The sequence below is a fragment of the Adiantum capillus-veneris genome, chromosome 24 (assembly GCF_014529385.1).
Source record: "Adiantum capillus-veneris isolate H3 chromosome 24, ASM1452938v2, whole genome shotgun sequence".
NCBI classification, from domain to species: domain Eukaryota; kingdom Viridiplantae; phylum Streptophyta; class Polypodiopsida; order Polypodiales; family Pteridaceae; genus Adiantum; species Adiantum capillus-veneris.
In genome coordinates, this window is record NC_140954.1 from 22,714,170 (window position 1) to 22,740,305 (window position 26,136).

The 26,136-nt window shown below is 42.2% G+C and overlaps 1 protein-coding gene and 1 pseudogene across 1 annotated transcript; one reads left to right on the plus strand and one right to left on the minus strand.

Moving 5' to 3' along the window:
- Positions 1-4,229: 4,229 nt before the first annotated feature.
- LOC147426075 (uncharacterized) lies at positions 4,230-5,596 on the minus strand (annotated as a pseudogene).
- A 1,988-nt stretch (positions 5,597-7,584) lies between these two features.
- LOC147426076 (putative galactinol--sucrose galactosyltransferase 2) lies at positions 7,585-11,428 on the plus strand. The gene is made up of 9 exons (XM_086498570.1): positions 7,585-7,754; positions 7,888-8,062; positions 8,152-8,161; positions 8,280-8,536; positions 8,735-8,805; positions 8,903-9,004; positions 9,084-9,175; positions 10,601-10,684; positions 10,816-11,428. The coding sequence occupies exons 2-9, from the start codon at positions 7,966-7,968 to the stop codon at positions 10,898-10,900; spliced, it is 798 nt and encodes a 265-aa protein (XP_086354696.1). The 5' UTR covers positions 7,585-7,754; positions 7,888-7,965; the 3' UTR covers positions 10,901-11,428.
- Positions 11,429-26,136: the final 14,708 nt, after the last annotated feature.

A 26,136-nucleotide genomic window follows, 5' to 3' on the forward strand; every position in this document is an offset into this window, starting at 1 on the left:
TCATGTGGGTATGGTTCTTTGCAACGAAAGTAAGAGACTATTCCCTTGCTCTCATGCTTGTAAATTCCTACATTCTCATTATAAGTTGAAACCCGAGTTGTTTTCTTATCATACATAAAAATTGCTCCAGGTCGATCAATGTTTGGTGGAGGTTCTTGAGTTTATGAAACCATTTTCCCCTTCGCCACGTTATCTCCATATCTATTGTAATCTTCAGGGTTACTAACTATCACATAGTGGTTCCCCTTTTTGTCTCGAAATCTATCTCCATCATCATAAACTCGAATTATCTCTAGTCTCTGAGCCGATCTTTCTTCAATACAAATACACTTGCGTCCTCGATAGTCTGAATAAACTAGGGCTCCCCTCGAGTTTGTTCCTTCTAAGAAGATCACAGTGAACTTGGAATCATTCAAAGGATTAAGGGAGATGCTTCCTCCTGGCATTTGTCCATCATGGGTGAAACCTCCTGGCTGTTGACTACCCATCATGAAGAAAGATTTGTTTGATGAAGTGTCAGTATCACTACCCTCCTCAATAATCGGTGGTAGTGGATCTATCCTTGCCTGGGTTACACTCTCCTCGGTGGACACTAAGCTACCTTGGTCAGCTGCTACCTTTTGGTCTCTAAAAATGTATCTTCCTGATCTTAAATTCATCAAACTTATCAATGCAATTTATCACAAATCCAACCACTCAACTGGCAAAGGATCATTTTCCGCTCAACTTCTTGCTTTGCTGCTGAATATACCTGTACACAAGCGTTTGATTTCGGCAATCGAATCAAAGCATTTAACAGCTAGAGGTTATCTTAGTAATGATTGGTATAACTGAGAGTTAATCTCAACCACTACTGTATTTTATACACTGCTGGTGTTCTGGATTAGGTATGCTAATCTGGAACTATACTTCCCTCGGATGTTGGTTAATTTACGTGCAAAGTCTGAATTCAATCTTTGCTCCATCAAAAGGTCAAACAAGATCCAAATTCACTTCTGAGAGAAGTTCTGGAACCCTTAAGCCAAATGGAACCTCACTGTATAAGCTTAGTCAAATTTTCTCTTCACTAAGCCCCAGTAGACATCCTACGCGTAGGATGTCTCCTGCCCTGTTTTACCTGGATTCTTGCACTATAGATTCCCCTTGATGTGTTGAGTCCACATCTGTTTTTACTTTTTGATTTTGATACCTAGAGGCTGGTCAATGGATCAGAAATATGTTCTGACACCCTGCTGCTAGTCTTGATCAGTCAAATCAATCCCAATTTGGACCAAAATTGTCTAGGAGGCTTGCTTCAGGCTATACAACACCTTGCTATGTCCACACTCAGTATCTGGCTTCAATTTCTTGCTTTAGACATCCTACATGTAGCATGTCTTTTTGCTCAGATTAGCTTCAAATGCAAAGCACAAACTCTCCTTGAGATGCTGATCACTTTGGTATGCTCAAAATTAGGTTTGGAGTGCAAAATCACACAAATGACATCCTACGCGTAGAATGTCGTTTTGTTCTGTTTGACCCCAGACTTGACCCACAGCTTCCCCTTGATGTCAGCAACCCAGTGGTATGCTTCGATTTTGGTTTAGATTTCAAAAGTCCCCAATTTTAGCTATTCTAGCCTTTTTCAGTCAAAAGTACTAAAGTCTGCTTAGAACCCAATTTTCTCACCCAAATGAGGTGAAACCTCTCTCAGTCACTCAATATATCATGCACATCATGCTCATGCAGTCATCCTATGATTTCGGTCTTAAAATAATGCCTTGGCACAATTTGGATAGGATGTCTGGCAATTTCAGCCTATTTGGCCTTATCCTGTCAAGATATAGTCAAATTTTCATTTTCCAGGTGAAAATAGAGTAAAACCTACCTTCTAGATACACTGGTCAACTCAAAATTCTAAAATTCTCACCAGATTAGCATGTAGACATCCTACGTGTAGGATGTCTCCTGGCTTAAAATTAACTTTTTTTCCTGACAGAAATGCTCCTGATGCTCTGGAGCTGTATCAGAAACACTCACAGTAACTTTTGGACTTCACCTTAGCTTTCAAACACAATTTTGTGTCTAATACAACCTTGTGATGAATCTAACAAGCAAGTATACATGCATGAAGTGCTTTAGATTCTGAATCATGATGTCCTACTTACTTACTCCTACTCATCATGTAAAATGGTGATAATGGTGTTTTGGTTGCTTCCTGGCCTCTCTGGACTCTCAAGCTCTCCTCTCACCGCTTCTACCACTCTAACTCCTACTCTTCTAATACCTAAAACTATCTCAGTTTACCTAAATCTACCTAAGTCGAAGGATCTAAGCCAGACACACGCTCCCTAAACTCTCTCTAAGACCTAGAGAGTCCTTCATCCTCTGATCCTATCTAAATGTAAAATGAGACTCTTGGCAAGCCAAAGAATCCCTATCCTCAAGGACTAGTATCGGTCACCTACCTAAGGTTTTGTCCCCGACAGCGACGCCAATGTTGGACGGATACGTCGCAACGGACGTCAGCACAGCGAGAACTCACCTAACAAGATTTGTCAGACAGCTTACGGACGAAGCTCGACCCGCAGACGCGTGGAAGCAAGCATAGGGTGTCAACCTACACTCGTCGACCGACTCCTAACTAATTCCTACAGAGGTCTCTACCCAATGTCTAAGTCACAGCCTTCAAGAGTGCATAAGAGGAAACTTCCTACAACGCTTTTTAGAGCTGAATACCCATCAAAAAATCTCGAAACGCCACAGAACTTGAAGGAGACCCTACTGACACCAATAGGTCGCTCTCCCTAAGGTCTATGAACCAAAACCCCAACCCAAAACACATGGTACAGAATCACGTAAGATGTCTGGCCGAAATTTGCAGGTCATCGTTTCCGAAATCTAAAATGCATAATGTGTAGCTCTACTCAATGCGAACGCGTGGATATGTTGCAATGCAAAATCGAACAACGAATGCTCACCGAATCACCAAATGCAGCTCGTAGATGGAGCTCGCAAAACCGGATAGTACGCGCGCAATGTAGGTATCGGCACGTAGCTCTGGTCGGGGACAACACGCTACACTTATCTGCACTCGATTCCGATCAGTGGTGCACACGTAGCGTCAAGATGAAGCTCTCACTCTTTCTGGTACACAGTACGCTCACTCATAAACTTCAAAAAGTTTTTTTCATTAAAGTCAAAAAGTGGTATAAATACCTTACAATTCTCAAACCCTAAAGTTTCAAATTAACCATCTACTCAATCTAAATGTCAAAACTGGGATACAATCTGAAAACTTCTGTAAGCCCCAATATTTACAACGTGAAATGTCGGGTTTTCTCAATGAATGAATAATTACAAAAAATTGTAATCTGTCAAGCCGTCATTTTCCGTAGGGTGTGTCCAGCTTCTAACATAGGATATTTACTAACATAATATGGCGGAAGGGCTCCCCTTTACACGTGTCGCAATCTGTGACCTGAAGGCTAAAGTCCAAAAAGAAAAGAGGCCCAGTTGCACGCAATAAAGAGGAGAGAGGGGGAGAGAGAGAGGCCGCCGAAGGTGGCCGGCCGTACTAGTTGTTCAAAAAGGGCGGGGCTGTTCACCAAGTCAATCATGCTGCTGTTGGCAATGGCAAGCTTCTACTTGTGAGTGGTTAATAAAAATGACAATAGACTCATCGACTTCACCTTCCACAAGCCCACTTTGTACAAAAACATCAAATGAGAATAGACTCACAAATAGGGCTCCTCGGTTAATTAAGAAAGCAAATGCAAACTGCAAAATACCTCCTCCTTGTACAACGTACAAATAGCCAATCCACTCTACAAGGTATTATTGCAAAGGCGAGGGCAACAATTAGAGCGTCCGACAATTCACAAGAAGATTTAGAAATTTTCTCACGTAGGAAAACGAAGTCTTTTTTAGTGTTTTTTATGCAATGCATAACATCATGAGCTTCTGCTCGGGAGGCACCGCATACCTAGCTAGGTACGATTGGGGGCAAGGGACAGTCCCCCCCCCCCCCCCCCCCCCCCCCCCCCCCCCGCCAAAAAAAAAAAAAAACACCGAGCCGATGGTCCCATGCCCCCAATCGTACCTAGCTAGGTATGTCATGCCTCCCTCAGAGAAGCTCATGATGTTGACCGCAAGTCACAATGTGGTCCAAAACTTCTTGGGCAAGATCTTTGGAAACAAAAGTGGCGTGTCTACAAAAGAGCTGAAAACCAAGCTTATTAAGGAAGCACTCACTGTTCGGCTAAAAAAGATGACGTGCTAAGCCCCTTAATAGGCCCTCGGCAGGATGGGCATGTCTTGCTGTTGACCTCCCGGTGACGAAGCAAACAACCGAAACAAACTGAAAGTGAAAACATGGCACGATGACGGTGTCACGGGGCTTCTCGAGGCACACACAGCAAATGCACTTGTCCTTCTCATCTTCCAGCTCGCTCTCAAGAGCCCGCTGTGCTGCTAATAGTGCTGTTTTCTCCTCATTGTATGAGGATTTGAGCACCTGATTCACCTCTAACAATACTGTTTTTTCCTCATGTATGAAGATTGAAGTGTCGCTTTTTCCCTTTGAAAATCTACCTTCTGATTCTCCAACCTTGCCCTTGTGTCGCGCAGTAAGTAAGCATTATGGCGGTATCTGGTCTCTGATAACTTAAGCTTCTTCTGCACTGCGGGAAGCTCCTGCTTGAGTGTAACTTTCCCTTGCACCGCTTCAGTATAAGCACAGGCAATCGCAGCGTCTGCACAGGACAAGAGGGCTAAGGCGGCAGATCGAACTCTGCGAAGGTGGGGGATGTAGGATTAATTCAGGGAAAGGATGGGCGAGCATTTCCTGGTGATCATCGAGGTGGTTGCGGGCATCGCGAATGCAGACAAGGGTTTGGTTGATCCATGGACTCGAGGAACAGGGCTTATCAGCTGGAAGGCATGAATCCTCCTTGTCTTCAGCATTTTGAGAGCTACCAACAGAAGGCGGAGCAGGATAATCCACCTCCTCTTTATCATCGTCCCTCCTCGTCTTTTTGAGTTTCTGCCTCTTCTGCTGAATCTTCGTTCTCATCACTGTCGTCTGCATCCTCTTCATCTTGTTCTTCTGCGTTGTCATCTTCTTCTTCGTCGTCGTCGCTGTCGTCCTCGTCGTCGTCGTACTCCTCTTCTGATTTCGCCTTCTCAGGATGTGTTCAACTCGTCTTTCGCCCACCCTTGATCCCCGGTTGTCAGTAATATACAATAGATAAATAATTAAAAATTTCAAAATCATCATACAGACGGAAAAAACAATGATTAAAATACAATATCTTGTTTCCAAAAGAGTGAAAATCTGGGCCAATCATGACATTAGACGGGACCAAGCATATGACAATGCCTCCTTACGGGCAGAGAGCTTCAAACCCTCGTCACTATATGGCACGGTTCTAGGCCAGAGGGGATCTAGGGCCCAAGTTTGAAGGCGTGAGGCGGTTTTAATCTCAGCCGTCGGATCACGCAGTGAACTGGGGGTGAACTAGGGGTGAACTCGAGGCAAAAATGGCGCCCCTAATTCACCCCCCTAGTTCACCTGCCTCGCGGGTGTGGGTCGAACTTGGAACGTATCGGTTGTCATACGAATGCTCCACCACCATGCTAGCGCGCGTCGATGTCCATGTTGACATGACACATGATCACACCCTAGTTTAAGCGTCCCTAGTTCACCCTTAGTTCACCCACCCCTAGCTTATCCGCCCCTAGTTCACCCTCAGTTCATCCATCCCTAGTTCACTTTGTGAACCGACGACGGAGATTAAAGCCGCCTCGCGTCCCCAAATTTGGACCCTAGATCCCCTCTGGCCTAGAACCGTGCCATATAGTGACGAGGGCTTCAAACCCCAAACAAACAAACAAAACACACACACACACACACACACACACATACCCCCCCCCCCCCCCCCCCCCCCCCCCCCCCCCCCTAAAAAAAAAAAAAAAAAAAAAAAAAAAACCACTTTTACCCCCCTCTCACCATGTGTGAACATGAGGAGGAATGGATTTTTGGCCTCCCAGAGGGCAAAGGCTATAGAGATGCTTTTTCTTTTGCCAGACAAAAATAGGAAAAATGTTGAGTTGTATTTTGAAGCATTTTCTAATAGGAAAAGAATGCTCATTGCTTGAAATAAGATAGCTCATTGCTTGAAATAAGATAGTGGACACTCATTTAAATGAGGAGGTTCCACAAACGTTTTTTTGGAATTGTATTAGCAAGAATCTTGCCAGATGCGCATTTTGAGAATGATAATGAAAAGGTCGTAGTCGCCACATGGCGGGCAAAGCAAGGTACACAAGGAGACAGGTGGCGGTCGTGTCATGCGAGTGTGTCACATGCCAATCTCCAAAGCACTGTGGATAAGGCGGAAAGGGGAGAAGGACGAGCAGGGAGGGGACAACCATGTTTTTTTCATAGCAAAGGGTTCGTCTTATGTGCAAAGAACTGGTCGTGTTGCAAAATGATGTGTGGCTCGAATTATGCGGCAGGTTAGCGAGAGGGCGAAGACCAACAGAGAGAAAAAGGTGCCCGCCTGCGAGGATGGCGGACGAGAGGCATGAAGAGATTTGTGGGTCACATAGAAACAGATTTTTGGCAACACAAAGGGAGAGTGGGAGAGCGATCGATTGTAGGGAAACAGACGAAGACAAAAACGAGGAAAAGTTTGTTCGATTATTCTCTCCGTCTCTTCTGGGCGCATCTGTGCAGAGCAGCAGCTATGGGGTGCTATAATCAATGGAGGGTTGATGTAATATTGGCATCAATGAGTGCAAGCCTTTGTGAGCAGAAGGCAATTGTGGACAGTTGGGGCTCGCTGAGGTGGGCATGTTGCGGACAGACAGAATCTCTCTCTCACACATGACAAACTCCCTCTCTCTCGTTTGCCTACAAGGAAAGCAAACTCCTTCTCTCCCGTTTGTATGTAGGGATGGCCAGATCCCTATCTATCGCTCCCATTATCACAATGCACAAAGTCTCTCTCTCTCTCTCTCTCTCTCTCTCTCTCTCTCTCTCTCTGTGTGTGTGTGTGTGTCTCTCGTTTTTCTGCAGCCGAGGTGCATTAGGGGATAGCAAGGGGAATGGGTGGGTTGGGATTCTCTGGCGTGCGAGAAGGATGCACGATGATAATTGTAGTGCAGGCCAGATGCTGCAAGTGTGATAAGGAAGCACGCCATGAGGGGCCAGCAGGCTTGCGAGCACTTTTGATTTTACCTTACCTTAGGACCGGAGGTTCGAAACGAATCTATGAAGCTAATTAATAGGTTTTTGGAGAGTTGAGCGAGTAGTAGTAGTAGTAGTCACATGAAGAGTGTACATGAAGAGTGTAAATCTAACGATGGACATGTCTTGAGTTTTGAAATATGACCTGAATGCTCATTTAAATGAAAAGTGTGTACAACTAAAGGCATTTCGAAACGTGGCAGGATAAGACAAGGTTGTCGAGCTGACGTGGAAGGCGACCACGGGAATCGACAATGCTCATTTAGGTCTCTCTCTATTGTTGACTCGATACCAATGACTTTCTCGCCTTCCAAGCCCCCCTACATTGCCGTTATATTTTCCGCTCTATTCTTGATATGTTATCTTCTCCCTCCAAATCCGTCGCTGTCTCCAGCGGCGATCTACATCCCCTTCATCAAACTGTGGCCATTTGCACCCCCGCTTCTGCATACCCGCTATATTATAATGGCCCCAAGCTTGCCAAAAGCAAGGCATCCCCTGTCCCGGATTTTCTCATTGTCAGGTTAGAATCGCCCCGAACCCACTTCCACTTCACAGCCGCTATTTCAAGATTCGGCTTCACGTGGGCATGATGTGTGTCTGTGTATGTATAGTGTAGAGAGAGAGACATATTTATATGTATGTTTCTCCCGCAGAACTTATCGCTAGAACAGGCAACCACTCAGTAAAACGTGCTTGGAAGTTGTGAACAAACTACGGATCAATCTGCCACAATGGTGGCACGCCGCACCCTTGACATCAGAGATCAGTATTTTGGATGGAAATCTCATTGTGAAGGGGGCAGTGTTGTTGCGGGATGTCCCTGGAAATGTCATTCTCACTGCCAGCATAGGTGTAGGTTCCGTTAAAGGAGCATTTCTAGGTGTTTCATCGCTTGAAAGCTCTTGTCTTCCCTCTAGGTGTTCTCAAGTAAGTGCCAAACCCGGAGACCCTTTTTTATGATGGACAAACAGAGCTGACTCTAATATATATAAGAGAGTGTTTTCCTTCTTACACATACATAGCTCACAAAGCCTTCTTGCAACAGGGATATTTGTTTTATGTGTTGCTTTCGATTCAGTCTATGGTGGATGATGCAAAGAATGGGCAATTCTAGAAAGGACGTTCCAATGGAAACTAAATTCTTTCTTTGCGAGTCCAAACTCATGTCTTCCTTGATGCCTGAGAGTACATTCAATGAAGATGAAACTGTGTACACGATTTTCTTACCATTGTTAGAAGGTTCATTTCGAGCATCATTGCAAGGCAATGTGGATGATCAATTGGAGTTATACCTGGAGAGTGGTAAGTTTTGGAATTTTTTTTTGCATTAATAAACAACCGTTTTTTAAACTGGTAATGGTTGAGGTACACCGATGCATCTACATGACATGTATTTGCAGGATCCGTCACTATGGGGCCACAATAAGCTTTTATCTGAATGAGAAATATGAGAAAATTTGTACACTTTCCATCATGTGTTTTTGTCTTGTGTCTTGGCAGGTGGTGCAGCTGTCAAAGGAAAAGGGGGTCTCCATTCTGTTTATCTTCATGCAGGAACCAATCCATTTAAAGTTGTAGGAGAGGCTATCTTCATGCAGGAACCAATCCATTTAAAGTTGTAGGAGAGGCTGTGCAGTAAGATTCTCATGTCTATATCTTTGGCAATAGTCCACCTTGATAGCTTGTGCAATGCTCATATTGATCTGCCTTATTTGCCTTGGAGTTGTGGAGATGCACTTGCAAACATTTCGTAGGCGAGAAGAGAAGGAAGTATGGGATTTGTCTTTTGCATCTTGACTATCTATTGTCAAATAATGGTAGCAGGCTTAGTAGCAACCTTACACTACAGATGCCAGACATTCTGAATCGGTTTGGTTGGTGCACATGGGATGCTTTCTATACAAACGTTTCAGCAGACGAAATCAGGCAAGGCTTAAAAAGGTATCGTCCATATGCCTTCGTATCATCTCTTGAGATAGGTCATTGTAGTGGGTTTTTTTAATCAGAAAAAAATTCAGTAGAACCAGAAAATTTGATTATTATGTCTGTATGTTTACCAGAGGATGTTGAGGGTTGTCCAAGGTGGTCCCTATAACATTAGTATTATCCATTATTTTATACTCATTATAATCAAAGGACTTAATGCTTTGAGACATTATTGTATGATGGCATATGCAACAAAGCCTGTAGGTTGCATTATGGTCAGCTATGTCCATCGATAATGCTAATGCATTGGCTATTCTGATACCATTGGTAAATTCAGGGGATATGACAGAAGCTTGGGGGAGGGGTCAAAAAATTGGTAAGGTAAGGTGGAACATGTCAACCCATTAAAAGCTAGTTCCATTTTTTATCGATGCTAATCCACTAATTATGGGCAAACTTTCTGGGCTTTGATTGACTGTAATGGACCTCTATAGTATGCACTCATGTTTTTACTCCCCGATGGAAATGTAGAGACAAGTGTCATGGTGATTGTTTTTGCAATTTCTAGTTCTAATCTGATTTTGAGTCGTGACATCTACCCTATTGTTCTTGACCATCAAGCCTAAGATTTAAGCACCTCGACTCTCCATCATACACGCATACAAATTACTCATTTGCGTTTGTTGAGCTTATGCACCTCTTACTTGTTGTGGAAGATCATCATGGTGGCCAACTCTCTGCTGTGGATTATTTTTTTATCACTTCTGCCATTGTATGTGCCTCTCCTTTCAATTCAGTGTCTGCAAGTGTCCTCTTCTATCATAGTGAGCCATAGGAGTTGTGGAGATCTGATCATGTGGGTAATAAAAAATTAGCAAGCACTTGATGTCTGATATGAACTTAAAAGGAATACAGAGCTAATCTGCCACTATAATAGCACCAAAGTAGGCACACCTTCACCTCAGATTTATAAGTGACAGGAGTGTGTCTGTGTGTGTGTGTGTAAAGTGTACTCTCCAACTTTAAAAAAAGCAACAAAGTATGAGAAGAGTCTACCAATCTTGGGATCTTGCTTGATTTCCCTCAGCTTGAAAGATGGTGGTACTCCAGCATGTTTCATCATCATTGATGACGGATGGCAATCCATTGCTTTTGATCATCAGCATCAAGTTGATGAGGAAACTTTCAAACAGATATCGTACATTGTACTTAACAAATGACACTGCATGCCTGCACTTACATACTCCTTCACACACGTGCATGCAAGAGGGATGGGAAGAGTGTCCTAGCTATGGTCTCATGGAGGCTTAGTATCACCAGTTAATGCATGTCAAATAAAGGGCTTTGTGATTCCATGCTTGCTTCTGACACATGTACTATTGTTGCGCACCATTCTTGCACCATTATTACATGTATGTGTAAACAACTCTTTTTGTTCAGACAACTTGGCCAGGAGGCTCACAAATATAAAGAAAAACTACAAGTTCCACAAAGATGGGAAGAGGCAAGAGGATCCAGCGCTGGGTTTGCACTGTGTTCTTCCCAAGTTTGCCATTTTTTGCATACGACACAGTGCCTACCTCCTTGCTGCTCGTTGCAAGAGAGTGTGTGAGAGAGAAGAGAGCATTGTCTCGATTGTGCCTTGCTTGCATCAGAAGTGGCCTGCCTGGACTCACAATCTTGCAGCTATTGCATCCTGTCCTGCTTGGGTTTACATTGAACAACAAGCTTGCGGCTTGAACCCCAACAAACCTACTAACCTGAATCACCCACACTAGCACACATGCAATTGGTCGACGTCCCTTCACTTCCCTGTACTGGTGCCGCTCCCTGTTTCATCTTTTTGTCCCCTTCTTGGCCAAAGAAAAAAACATAGACAACACTGTTGATATGTGATCAAAGCTCTATGTGTGCACGTGCGTGTGTGTGCGTATGTGTGTGTCCATGTGCATGTGTGTGTGTGTGTGAGAGAGAGAGAGAGAGTTGCTTTGTAGTTGCGACGACACTGCCAATGCCAGATAGTGGCCTTGCAACGGCTTGAAGAAGGGGCACATCTCCTGCTCGTCTTTCCTCAAGAAAGGGTAAACTTGGAACAAGAACCTCCTTTGATATCAACTGCAATTTTGTGACTACAAAATTACAGATACAAAAGTGGGACTTACACCTAGGTATCTTTGTGGCGGTAATCTCTTACAAGGGAATTGAAGTTCCTTTTCTCGCTACCTAGGATTACACTAAACCTAGGTTTTTTTCGAGGACTGGTTTGGATATCACAATCTAATATGTCTTGGCATTATCCAACTTCCTAAAGTATGGTGGTGATTGATCACGCTTGAGAGAGAGAGAGAGAGAGAGAGAGAGAGAGAGAGAGAGAGCCCGGCATAGGATGCTTCTCCCACAAAGTTTTTGCACTTGACATAGGAAAAGATGATTACCTTCCTCTGTCTTCACCTCACACCTTCCTCAATCTTCTCTTGTGCTTCATCTGTGGAGTATCACACACAAGATATCGGCACTTAACTTCATCGTAGACACCTTCAATACAAGTTGATCAATGTCTCCTACTTAAATTAACTCCACAACAGAACGGCATAAGCTCCACATTGTGAGGTTACTTCCATTCTTAGCTCTCTCATCATGCTTTGGTAAGCAGTCGCGGACAACCTTCACATGATGTGTGAAACAACTTAAGAAAAATATAGTGAAAATTACCAAGATACCCCTTTAATTTGCGGAAATTCCCAAAATACTCCTCAAATTTCAAAGATTCCCAAAAATGCCCTTTATCTATTTTGGTTAGATTGTTCAAAATTTTTTAATCTTTATTTCCTTTTCGACAAATGAGATCCATTTTTGAGTGCTAGGGATGTAATTTGCCACAAATTACCTCCAAAAAAGAGCAATTTATACCTAAAAATAATGATGCAATTCATATCCAAAGCCTACATAGCCAACTCAAATTCTAGATATGCATCTTGATTTGATAGAAGACAATCATTGTTCTTATGAAAAGCTACAATTTTCTTTTTTATGTTTGGAGAAATGTGATCTCACAACAAGGGGTATTTTGGAAAATTTAAAGAGCATTTCGGGAATGAATGGCAAAGTATTAAGGTACTTTGGGAATTTTTATAATTTGAGGGGTATTTTGGTAATTTTCCTAAATCTCTCTCTCTCTCTCTCTCATTCATGACAACTCACCACATCTCACTTTCCCTCTCCTTTGTTTTCGATTTTGTCAAACGTTACTCTATATGAAGATATGAAGAGATTATGATTATGATACTCTTTTATTAACACAACAAAAACTTGTACTTGATTTGGGGGTAGATATATTTTACCAATGGCAGGCCTTGGGATTTTATCACTTGTTTTAAAAACAAGTGATAAAATCAGGAGGCCTACCCTTGAGAGCGCAGGAGTGGAAGGTAAAAGAATAGTTTTTAAGAGACTTATTAAAGAGAATTTATCGAGATGTTTGCATGTGTCAGTAAGAGCCCGCCGAGACAGACATATTTTTTGTTTGCACGATGGATCAGGCCAAGATGAGAAAGAGATGTAAAGTTTTTTTAATGATGTGCTTATCTGCAATGGCCTCCCTCTATGTGTCATCCGCCTATCAAGTGATCTCGCACAGGTGAACTGTGTGCATCTATCTAGTGGTGTCTCTCAATTGTAGAAGACCAACAAGAATGAAAACACCCTCTCTCTCTCTCTCTCTCTCTCTCTCTCTCTCTCTCTCTCTCTCTCTCTCTCTCTCGGAGAGAGCCCTTGTGCTAGAATGACCACAGAGGAACAAAGGGAGATATTTTTGTCTATAAATCTCGGCTTGTTTGTGCGAGCAGCCTTGTGCAATTAGCAAGTGGTGTTGGAGGGTGTGTGTGTTGGGTATTCAAGCCCAAATTATGTCTGATGTCAACTAGTGGGAAGAGGCCCCTATAGCATGCAGGATAACCTCAGTTAGAGTTGAGTCTCTTTTGCATGGCAAGTATGCCTATATATGTAAAAGGCTACACATCAATCAAAAAATAAGAAGAAGCGTTATTTTTACTGTATCGACTTCTCTCTCTCTCTCTCTCTCTCTCTCTCTCTCTCTCTCTCTCTCTCTCTCTCTCTCTCTCTCTCTCTCTCTCTCTCTCTCTCTCTCGCCTTCTGCTGTGCTTCCTCCACGCCATGGCTTCCCTCAGGCTGCATCCCCCATAGCCCCTCGTTCCAACAACTGGTATCAGAGCCTACTGGCCCTCGGCTCTTAACTCCACCTCACGGGTACGGCCGCTTACAGAGAGAGAAGGCCGTCTGTCGAGCTGCAGCAAAACTGAGCACAAGCGCCCGCAACACAATCGCCCTGGCATGCTGACGAAGTCTCAACACTACCGCGTCTCCTGGTTTGGTGGTTTTAGCCTGCTGCGAAGCATCTTCTTCATCTCGGCGTCGTCTGCGGAGCAGGAAAACAATTCGCTGTATATTTTATTTTGGCTTTGACTTTCACACAAGGCTTATTATTTTTAAGCTTGTCCGCCCATTCCTTCTTGGCCAACCCCTATACAAGAGGTGCTTCTCACCTTCAAAGCCAACTTTGTGGGTGGTCTTCTTCCATCCGTTACTGAAGGGGAATTCAAGAGCTACTTTTCACAGTTTGGCAAAGTTATCGAGAATCAAATCATGCTAGAGCATGGTACTGGGAAATCTCGAGGTTTCGGGTTTATTACCTTTGATGATGAGCAAGTAGTTGGTAATCTTTTGTCAGAAGGACAAACGCTTGAGCTGGAAAAGGTCATTTCGTATTTGATTCACCTGTCCATTTATAGAGCAAAAGGAAAAATCTACAATCAACATAAGCTTTTCACAACGTTGTCTCCAAGTGGTGATAAAGAGGATCTTTGGAAGGTTGTTGATACATTTGAAAAGAACCGGACTGTTGATGATGATAACTTGGATAGTGATGCTAGCAGACAACAGAAGAGAAATTCCAAAATCAAAGCTCTTCCAGAAAGAAAGACAATGGTGATTTTTCAATGGTTTTACTTCAAGCACTCAATACATCAACAGATGCAGAACATGAAGATCTGCTTCGAGATTGTGGTACAAGACTTCACAAAGTATTTTTTATCTGCTCAGTGTCATAGAAGTTTTATGTTTATTTGTCAACACAGTCATATACTTTTCAGTCAAAGCCTTCTTTTAGCTTGTCTGTTGTCAATTATTGCCATGCCAAAAATCTGTACGAGTTATAGACACTGCCACAAAGATAAGTGGTAAGACCTCCCAATTTTTATCAGTTCTCAGCCCATTTTTGTTGCATTCTCGTGAGGTTACCGGGTACACCTTAAACCCAAGGTTTGGCAGTGAACCAAAAACTCCACTTTTGGTAGCTAATGTTTTGACCTACACCCTATCTGTTCAAGGGGGGGTTACTGACCTAGCACCAGGTTATGGATAAACCAAAAATCCTTGGTTGTGAGAAAACCTAAAACTCACGGTTGACGAGTACACCAAAAACTCGAGGTATCATGAGTTGCTTGTCCAGTTCGGGCTTGAGGGGGGGATTGTTGGGTATTCAAGCCCAAATTATGTCTGATGTCAACTAGTGGGAACAGGCCCCTATAGCATGCAGGATAACCTCAGTTAGAGTTGAGTCTCTTTTGCATGGCAAGTATGCCTATATATGTAAAAGGCTACACATCAATCAAAAAATAAGAAGAAGCGTTATTTTTACTGTATCGACTTCTCTCTCTCTCTCTCTCTCTCTCTCTCTCTCTCTCTCTCTCTCTCTCTCTCTCTCTCTCTCTCTCTCTCTCTCTCTCTCTCTCGCCTTCTACTGTGCTTCCTCCACGCCATGGCTTCCCTCAGGCTACATCCCCCATAGCCCCTCGTTCCAACAGTGTGCGTGTGGGGAGAACACATGCATTGTCAAGAGCAAGTGGGGTGTGGGGATGAGGTGGAGAGATGGCGTAGATCACACAAGAATGATGGCGTATATCAGATAAGGGTGATGGGGATGAAGTCGTGGGATGTGGGGAGATAGTCCCAGGTCGTAAAAACCAAGTGGGGATGGAGTTAACGTGCTATCATAATGTAGGTCCTAGGTTCTATAGAACAAGTTGGGGATGGCGATGGAAAGCAGGATAGCAGGTGGGAGGGAGCCCCATGCCATGACAATGCCCAAGGCTATGTGTGGAGCTGATGGGGATTATAATTAAGCGCTCAAGAAATATCTCGTGATTGTCATCCACTTCTAGTAGATACTCTCCCCTCCTTGACCCTGTGCAGTGCGTGTTGCGCTTCTTTACTTTTGAAGTCGAGGTTGTTGCTACACATCATGATTCACTCTATTTGACTCGAAATCAATCGATCTCAGGCAACGAGTTCGATCAAGCCAAAAGATAGTTTTGCACGTAATAGGCAATCAAAGTGATGATCAACAATAAAGTATATAGCATCATGCAGCCTTCACAACATATCAAATCCATGGAAGTGATGCACATGCACTCCTTCATGATGGGGCCACACAAGGTGATTGTTGCTTATGTTGTGCAAAATGCTGCAGCTGCTTGAAAACGAGCTCATGGTATATAGGATTAGTTGTACTGTGTTGCATTACCATAGTTGCTAATGATGACATTTTAGTAGCAACTGGGACCGAAAACGTAAGTATTGATCAACATGTAGCTGCTTTATATTTAGCGCCATACGCATCATCAAATGCTCATGATGGTGCGATTCTACGGGTGAAGCTTCTTCCACCCATAACTTGTGTCTCCCCCCTTCGCTGCCATACTCCTTGAGAGAGGAATGTGATTGTTGGGCACTCTCCCTCTTCAACTCCCCCAACTTTGTGTTGCAGGACCCCATGCACCTCACGTATGTTCAAGGCTGGAAGTCACAAGTAGCAGGAGGCGTAAGGAAATATTAAGCATGTAATCTCTATACCTTACGCACACAAATCATGGTAGGGCAACTCTCTCTATCTCTTAACCTCATGCCTGCAAAGCATGTCATAAGGGTGCATCCATGTTACCTCTGTGTTTCTCCCCCTAGGACAACACGATGTTTGTCCCTTCCTCTCCGCTTTCTCGGGCTCGCCGATGTAGATTGAAAGTGTAATGAACATTCATCTATCCCTTGCAAAGCAGATTGAATAAACGATGGAGATTTCTCTGAGGCTCGAGCGCAGGGAATTAATATCTACGTAATTACAATAAATTTTGTGTGATCACAAGGTCTTATTGACACATTTACATAATCACACTTAATCACACTTATTCATCTATCTTTTGCAAAGCAGATTGAATAAACGATGGAGATTTCTCTGAGGCTCGAGTGCAGGGAATTAATATTTACGTAATTACAACAAATTTTGTGTGATCACAAGGTCTTATTGACACATTTACATAATCACACTTACATGATCACCAAAGAAGCCGGGTCTCTAGTGCATGGTATGTCGACAAAGCAAGCGACGTGCACTGCTCGACGACTTTCAAAATGGGCAAATCCAAACCACATGCAATTGAAAGAGATCAATAAATAAGTGATCAAGTACATGATCAGAAAAATATGGCCATATGAGGACGCGGACATAAAGAAAGAATGGTGAAAGGTATCGAAGTCCCCCCACGAAGTGATCAAAGAAAACGTTGAGAGGATCTACTTGGACGTTTATGGTCATCGACTGCACAATGCAAATTGTGCGTTATATTTTGCAAAAATGTCATATGTTCATTTTGTGCAATAGTGACTAATAGCCTTTTTGTAAAAGGAGACAATTGTTGCCATCCATGATATCAGGGAAAGTTGTGTCACTTTCACCCGAGATGAGCTGGCATTGATAGTTGAAGGTGCCGACCTACAGCTAAATAGAGAGAAAGATATTTACATGACCACAACTGGCAGAGAAAGATGCATAAATAACACGGATTTCTATAGCCACACAAACACCCCAACCCTCAAAGGTCAGGATGGAGAAAAGTATTCATCTCTTAAGCCAAGACGTTCAGAATCTGACACAGAGAGTGAATCCTCCACCTATACAAGGGACACACATCAGTCACCTTGTCTTGCATCCAGATTTGGTCTCCTCGTCTACTTCAAATGCATCTTTATCTTCCCAATGTCCAGTTTGCTACAAGAATTTTGATGGATGGAGTGGATATTATACATTGACATGTGGTCATTATTATCACTTTGTCTATCTTATTCGTTTGATGCAAAATAGTAGCTAATGCACCATCTGTTCACAAGATATTCCACAAGGAATATATGTTATGTTTGGCATGGAAAATGAGTATAAATTCAAGTAAGCTCGCCAAGATATCCCTAGCACAATTAGAAATCTGTTTGGTGACCAAGATGTTGGTGTTGAGCATAACAATTAAGATCGACAAACTATGTATAATCGCGAATATGAAGCATTGTATATGATCAAAACACATTGAATACAAGCTCTTTCGTAATGCATGGTTTTTGACACAATCTTCATTCTACTCTCAAGCTATATTGAATCTGTGAAGTTGTTAGCTGGTTCTAAGTCTGAGTGTTGTGGGTCTCCTTGTAATTCAACTTCCATATCTATTACCAGATTCTCTTCTATTTCATCTATAGTGCATTGAGAGAACCCGACATTGAACTCTTCTTTGTCTTTGTTTTGACAATCATTCAACCACGTTGGCATTTCCTCCTCGTAGCCAGCACTTTTGATGTGATGCAATATATTTTCGTTGCAAAACTTATACACTATTTTTTCCACTCTGCTAATAATCTGTTGCGAATAGTGCTATGAACATACTTGTACATACTCTAGTTTCTCTCTAAACTTGAGTTTGCTGCACATTGTGCCAGTACTTTCATTGCAAGGGGACGTAAGGTCGTGTAATGCTTTCCACCATTTCCATGCACGTTGCTCTTTTGTCATTGACTGTACAAAATCATTTGCAAAAGGACCTTCTTTTAATATAAATGCACTCTTTTCTTTGATACAATCAATTCGGTCCTGAACATTGAAGTAGAACGTGTTGACCACGTGATAGAAATATCTGACCACCTCCGTATTGGACATTAGATATAAATTCCAATATTTCGGATCGAGCATGTAAGCCACACTATTGAGTAGACTATGAGCGCTCTTCCATCTTGCATGAAAATACTTGGCCAAAATTCTTCATTGTTTGCAAGAGAATGGTAGTCGCCACACCACTCCTTCTCTATTACAGACTCTTTCAGTTCCTCGGGATTTTCAAGACTCTGTTGGACTGACCATCATGTAATCCACACTTTGCCCATATTTGGCGGCTTTTGATCAAGGTTGTGAATCACGAACATAACCGGCATCATTACATGGTATGAATCCATTACACTCCTCCACCAAGCAGCCTTGTTTATGTTGCCATAGACATGTAATTTTCTCTTTCACTTTTTCTTTCTGCTCAAGCTACCATTCATCAAAGGCCATGCAATTGAAAGTGTCAATCACAGTGCACTTATTGAGGAGAAGTGATTCCAATGTATAAAAATACGTGCAAAACCAAGTTCCAGCAGGAAGTTTCAACATCACTAACATACGCATTCTGTACAAATCGAGCACTCTTTGTTGTTTTAAGATAAATTTCACAACCTGACATGACATGTCAATTATTTTGGCGAACCATGTGGTTTCTTCACTAGTGTACCAATTCTTCAGCACCAAGTTTAAGCTATGCGTATTACAACCATTGGAGAAAACGTGTGGAAAGCACTTCTTTATTAATTTACTAGGGTTTTTACAATTCTTTGCGTTGTCCATGACTACTTGAACGACATATTCATCACCAATTTCTTTAATTACATTAATCAAGATCTCATAAATGTATTTACCACTTTTAATGACATCAAAACTATCAATTGCCTTTATGAACGTTTCTTCCCTTGGACAAACCAGCATTACATTGATCAATGGTCTTCTTTGAGCATTTGACCAACCATCACTCACAATTGTGCATCCTGAAAGCAAGATATTTCCAAGTATTATTTTCCAACACGCTCTTTGATTTTGATGTAACATTTGTCCAAGAGAACATTTTGTATTGTGTGATAAGAGGGAGCTGAAAATCCTGGGCCAAACTCGTCGATTTTCTTCCAAGCAGCCTTCCAATGATTGATGTCTACCATGGCCAGATCACTCCAAGTGAAGAATATTGCTTTGGAGAGTTCAGTTTGTGCTTCTTCAAGAGACTGCATCCGAAATCTTTAATGCAATGATTTTTGACGCATTTGACCAAGTCCACCTTCATTGTGACGCTTAAAAGAAATGCTGCTTGACATTTCCTCTCCATGCGCAAGCTGTTCTCCAAGGTTAGTTGGTGTCACCATAGGATCAGCAGAGTTAATATTTGGCTCTAACTGCTCTTTACTTGCATCCATAACAAAGCTATATAGCTGTTGTCTCTTGCCACCTTTTTTGGCGAGCTCTTATCTCAAATGCTTTGCAATTGCAGGTACCTGAGGATGCTCACATTTCTTACACTCTTTTTAACGCTACCCAAAAAATGGTCCTTAAAACGTGGTGCACCGCCTGATTTTGTTGTGAAGCAAAATTTACATTGCCACTCCAATTGTGAGCATAATCCCACTCTTTGCCAATATCTTTTTTATACTTTGGCTTCTTTGTACCACTTGTGCCGACATTTTTCTCTGTTGCTTTTAAATTAAAACTGAAGGCAAAAGAACTAGATGTTTAGTTTTTAAAATATTTTTCTTCTTTTCAATATATATTAAATTTTTCATTCACTAGGAAATTAATCAAATCTGCATGATATGAGATTTGCAATGCACACTAACTAATCCACATATCAATCACCTATGTTGTGAGCAAACATACACATTGCAATGCATTCTCTATACGTCATAATAAATACAACAATGCTATGAATTTCTCAATGCAATTCTTATTATGATGATTATTTATACGTCCTCTTTGATTTTCAAACAATAAGAAATATCTAATTTCAAATGATACAAAAAATAATCAACTTCTAAACTGAACGATGTCAGTTGTTTGCAGAAAACACACGAAAGTAATAAAATCTATGATTGGTCATGTCATACACTTATAATAATATTTCATAATATATAATGCACTCTCTGTATAAACCAATGCATGAAATAATGCAAATAAATCTTCAATATAATCACACAATTGAGGACTACTTGTACCCAGTCAAGGATTGTAGCCCCCTTATGCAACCAATTCAATATATAAAAGCTATTTTCACCCAATTAAGGATTATAGCTCTTATATTGTGCAGTGACAATGTATATCAACTCAAATATATGATGGTGAAAAATGCAAGACTTCAAGGATCTTTATATGCCCAGTACACTAGTACAGGACATCCAACCCTTGACTATCGACTCGTCATTTGCATATGCTTATCTTCTAAAACCAATTACAGCCCTCATTTGGAAAAATGGCTTTGTTGCAATGAGCATGACTTTCCAATTTTTCAATTGTTTTGGTTTCATACCTTTATGTTCGGTAAAAGAATTAAATATTTTTAGAAGTAGTTACCAAATTAAGAATCACGTTCAACCCAAAAAAAGGACATGTGACTCTATAACCTTAGGTCAATTCACAAGAAGATGACAATACCCGGCACTCGGATACACTCCATAGGGATTTTCCTAGTCAAAGCACAACGGTAAGCACGTTGTTTACTTTATATAATTATGCCCGCCGATTTTTTTTATTTTCCCAACGGGTCCGCCAAAAAAATAAAAACCCTAGCGGGCCTTGTGGGAATATTCTTTTTCTCGGTGGGCTAACCAGCTCTATGGGTTTTTGCAGGTCATCATGAAAGTCACGGTAATAATTATCGTGATCACATGTTTTTCTTGTGTAATTTCTAGAGTTATTAACGTAATCACACGATCATGATCACGTCAATGAAATCCATGCTCGCGTGCAAGAACAACCCTTAGCATGATGCTAGAGGAGGAGAGTGGAGGGGAGGGTGGAGTGAGCTTCTCTTTTTGGCCTACCCCAAAGGGGTGAGGCCTTAGTGATGGTTTCCCTTTTTGCTGATGAAAAATAGCAGGTTATTTTTAAAAATCCACAATTTTTTGATTGGTTGGTGGAGGCACAAGTTACTCATTACAAATACAAGCAATATTCACATCACCGCTTAATCATGGAGAGGATATATACTCATGAACCTACCTAGCCTACATGCAAGCTCGCCCTTCGTTTGGGAGACAAACATGTGCTGCACAGGGGGTTGAGGGAGACTGAAGTGTCGAGAAAGGAGCCAAGAGGAGAGCACGTGTCCAGAGTTAAGAGTCGAGAGCGTACGCGAGAGATCAAAGCCTGGGGGAGGTGAATCGTCCATAGCTGCTGAGAGTTGTGTGTGTGTGTGTGTGTGTGAGAGAGAGAGAGAGAGAGAGAGAGAGAGAGAGAGAGAGAGAGAGAGAGAGAGAGAGAGAGAGAGAGAGAGAGAGATCTCAGGTGTTCCTTTCCATCGAACATTGTTCCTAGCCATCGCCCCTCGATCGAGTGGGGGTGCACAACCTACATCAACTGAGAGGAATTAGAAGCTAAGAAGATTGGCACAGCTTGCTCTACTGCCACGCCATGTGTCGACACATTGATACAGCTATAGACTATAGAAGTGGTGTGCAGTGTTGTGCATGATTTCTGGTGGCAAGGATCCCGTTTGTGTTGGCGGCCCTGCACTGTAGTCCTTCCCGCCTCTACTGTGCATGCAACGTCTGTCGATCTCCTGCACCACCTTCTCCTGCAACTAGCAATCTCCTGCACCACCTTCTTGCCATCAACCATATGAGCTTCATTCTCAATGCCTTCAACTTTCACCCCTCGACTGCATAGTTTGGGCTGCTACAGCTCCTTCACTGTCGGCTTCTCTATTCTTCTTCTTCACAGATGGGCGGTTGAGGAGCAATTGCACCTGTGGTTAAATTATAGAGAGTGAAGCGGGTGCCCTTCATCGCATACATTAAGGCCTCTACTCCTCATGCTCACCCTCGCCCAATATTGTCCTTGCAACTTCTCGATATGCTCCCCTTCGGCCTCCTTGAACTATCAATCTGCTGCACCAGCTTCTCACCATCAACCACATGTGTTTCATTTTCAATATATAATTTGTATTTCTGGATCTTCGTTCACCCCTCAGCTCCATAGTTTGGGCTGCTTCAATTCCTCAAGCTCCTCAAATGTGGGCTTCATCCTCTTGTCCCGTGTATTCTCTATTATCTTCGACGCTAATGGGGTTGAAGAACAATTGCCCCTATTCATTGTAAAGAGTGAAGCAATTTTCCGAAGATGGTTGGCGATGGTGTTTCTCTCTCTTTGTGTCTCTTCCTCTCTCCCCCCAATTGCATGTTTTCTATTTGTATTCTTCTTTGCTGCCGAAGGATGAAAAGGGTTGTCGTAGCCTCACCAAGGGGCTTGCCAGATGTAGTTCCAAAATATGGCACGCATTTGAGACGGTTCACCATAAAAAAGCTCGAAGTAGCAACATACAATTTCAGTGAATCGAGACTTATTGGCGTAGCAGGAGTCTACAACAAATGTGATTATAAGCATGGCCCCTACAGTCCAGCAAGTGGATGCGGCAGTGAAGGTGCTTTCAATCAATCAGAACCCAAGCTTCTCGACGGAGTTGGTTGAACTGGGTTCGACACGCTACCGTAATCTTGTCCGACTCTATGGCTTCTGCATGTATGGAAATTCCATGCTTGTGTGCTAGAGCATCTTCCAAATGGGTCTCTTCAGGGTAAGCTATACAGACCTGAAGCTGAATGTTTAATCCCCCTTGGCATGTAGCTGTTTCCCGCGCCTTCCCTTGGTCTTCATGGGTCACATGAACAAAGAGAGCTCTTCCCTAGGCTTCTCTCGGGCCAGGACTAGGAAAATACATTTTCCGTAACCAAAGAATATAAGGGAAAACTTGAAATTCTCCCGATTTTGAGGTCAAAATATGTATCTTTTGCTTGTAAGCAAGCTCAAAATCTAACCGGGCCTTTCAATTTCAGCTCCTTGGACCTCCGTTTTTTTATAACAATCTCCACGCGGCTACCTCGCTCAAAAACTTCTGGAATCTGCAAGCACTTCGTCTATCAATGTCCTCACCTACCTCTGACCTCACATTGCTCCCCCACCCTGAAACACCTGCGACGACTACAGCTGGCCAGAGGCACAATAGGGCAAGGCTGATAGGAGCCTAGAACACACAGTCATAAAAAGATGCTGACATGTTCATATATACACACACACACATAAAAGATGCTGACGTGTTCATACACACACACACACACACACACAGCTTTCATGCTCCTCCTCTGCATATATGCATATATATATATATATATATATATATATATATATATATTGAGAGTACAGATCACAAGAAAACACACCTCCTAACCTTGGATTTAACATCTTGCTCTCTCGCTCTCTTTGACTTCACTCTGTATCCTGTATCCTCCGGAGAGAGAGAGAGAGAGAGAGAGAGAGAGAGAGAGAGAGAGAGAGAGAGAGAGAGAGAGAATAAAAAGATTAAAAGGATAGCTTGCATTAGCTGGTACCTATCACTTGTCAATATAGCTGGTACCTCTCACTTGTCAATACAAGTACCTTGTCTCCAAATATTTCTTGTGCTCACGCTTGTAACCAACATAAAGTCCCTCCCCTTGCCACGATATATTTCAAAGCAATTAACCAATAACATCCCATTGGTCATTGGAGGTACATATTTGGTTTATTGTGGATGATCATCTATCTGCAAGCTTCGTGATTTATCATTTGTTAAAGATTGCAATGATGGTATTAACCTTCCCCTATTCTTCTCAGGGTAGGCCTTGTGATTTTATCACTTGTTCTTTTGGAGAAAGTTAGGGGTTCAAGAACCAATAAAGCTTACAATTTCCAAGAAATAACTTTTCATCCTTTTAATTATTTTGGATTCCCAACTGAGTATATCAATTCCGTAAGGTTTCATCATATCACAGCTCATCATTCCCTCGACACTTTATATCTATATAATCTCATCATGAGATTGCAATCTTCTTAATCCACCAATATATTTTTTTTGTTTTTGCATAAAATAACCTCACCTTTTTCATTAGCAACAAGTGATAAAATCATGAGGCCTGCTAGTTAACTAAAATAGGTAGAGAGATCAAGTTGCCTAGGGTATCATCATTAAATTTATACTCCCTCTCACAATTAAATGATTTCAATCCCTAGACACTCATAAGAATCATAAGAAGGTCAAGTAATATCCAAAAAGTTAAACAATCTTCAAATGTTGTCTCCTCATCTTGCACCTTCCCAATACTAGCTTAGCTTGCCATCACCTACAATATCATCAGACATACACAATGCTACGAAATAAAAATTTATATACAACTTTTTAGCAATCAATAGCTAAGTTACACCTGAAGTTCTTAAATTGACGTCATCAACCCATTTTGACTCCAGATTTACCATTACCACCTCTAGCATGGAGACAATATGGCGCATACAACTTTGCTTGGGTGTGTGCCATGGAAGAGCCTCTTGCAATTCAACTTGTGTGTGTATGTGTGTGTGTGTGTGTGTGTGTGTGTGTGTGTGTGTGTGTGTGTGTGTGAGAGAGAGAGAGAGAGAGAGAGAGAGAGAGAGAGAGAGAGAGAGAGAGAGAGAGAGACCAAGCATCATTCCTCTTAATTAGCATACGATAATAGCAGCTTCAAACCTATGGCCACACCATGTATATGCCTTTCGAGCTTGTAGCAGTACATCTCGGACGATGGCATCTGATCATTATGCTTGCACAACTGCCACTATACAGGTTGGTGGTCTCACCTCTATTGCCATGCGGTCCATCATTAAGCCCCTTATCTGGCGCATTCAGACTATGCAAGGCGACAAATGTCCAACTTTGGTTTCCTTCTTCTGACCTGCCATTAGCTGGCAGCTCTTGAGAATGAAACATTGGCCCTATTACCAATTGATTGGGCTATCATGATTGCCTTGAAGACCACGATCCATAGAAAATATAACATGCGTGTAGCTTCATAAGCTTCCATAGCAACCTTGTATCCTGCAAATAATGATAAAGGCACTCATAGATCAGCTCAAGAGAATGAGTAGGTGAAGCTTTGGTGAGCTCACACTGAAAGATGGGTATGGATGGAGCTGTAGGAAAACATGAGGTTCCAAGATGACTATCTGGGGAATCAAACTTATGACATTGCAACAACCTTATAAGAGAAGGCACCTTCCACTGATATCGAGTGCACAAGGAAGTTGCAAGAAGATGGAAAGATCATGCCAGAGTATAAATAAATAAAATAAGATAGAGAAAAAGGAATACAATGAGGTCCGCACACTGATCACGCAACTCTCATTCTCTGTCTACAACTCTCTAGTCTCTTAGAAACAGAGCTCAAGTGAGCTTCTTGTGCAGCAAAAAAAGCTCGATATAGGCATGGGCCATGGCGTGAATGCACAAATGAGAGAGGAGAGAGAAAGTTAAAAATTGAAAGGGGGAAAAGATCATGGAGACTCCAGTGGAGATCCGTATTTGATGATGAGAAGGATAGAGACGTTCTCTGTGGTTGTTGTGTATTAAGTGCCATTGCAGGAGGGGTCCATCTCTCTCCTCTATCTTCCACTTTCTAACTCTCTCTCCAGTGCTGGAAATTGCAACCCTTCCAACCCTTCCTTAGGGGTCTAGCCTTGCACATGCATGGCACTTTTGTGATAGGCCTTCCCAGTGAAGAGCATGTCGTTCAGTGGCCCCTTCCCAATAGACGGGTCCTTTGAAAATAAGCCTTCACTAGGAAGGGCAAGTTTTGAAAATGACCTTCAAAGATAAATTCTATAAAATAGCCCAAAAAAATTCAAAGTAGAAGGTTGCTTAGTTAAAACATGAGCCTAAGTTCTAAGGTGTAACTCAGATGTGCTGCATTCAGGATCGATTCGTTTTAGTTTGAGCTTTGTG

Bases quoted from the DNA above. Each gene is read 5' to 3' on its own strand.
- LOC147426076 (XM_086498570.1), top strand. From the start codon at position 7,966: ATGGTGGCACGCCGCACCCTTGACATCAGAGATCAGTATTTTGGATGG. The intron at 8,537-8,734 runs GTAAGTTTTGGA...GTGTCTTGGCAG, and splicing joins GGAGTTATACCTGGAGAGTG to GTGGTGCAGCTGTCAAAGGA. The intron at 8,806-8,902 runs GTTGTAGGAGAG...CTTTGGCAATAG, and splicing joins CAGGAACCAATCCATTTAAA to TCCACCTTGATAGCTTGTGC.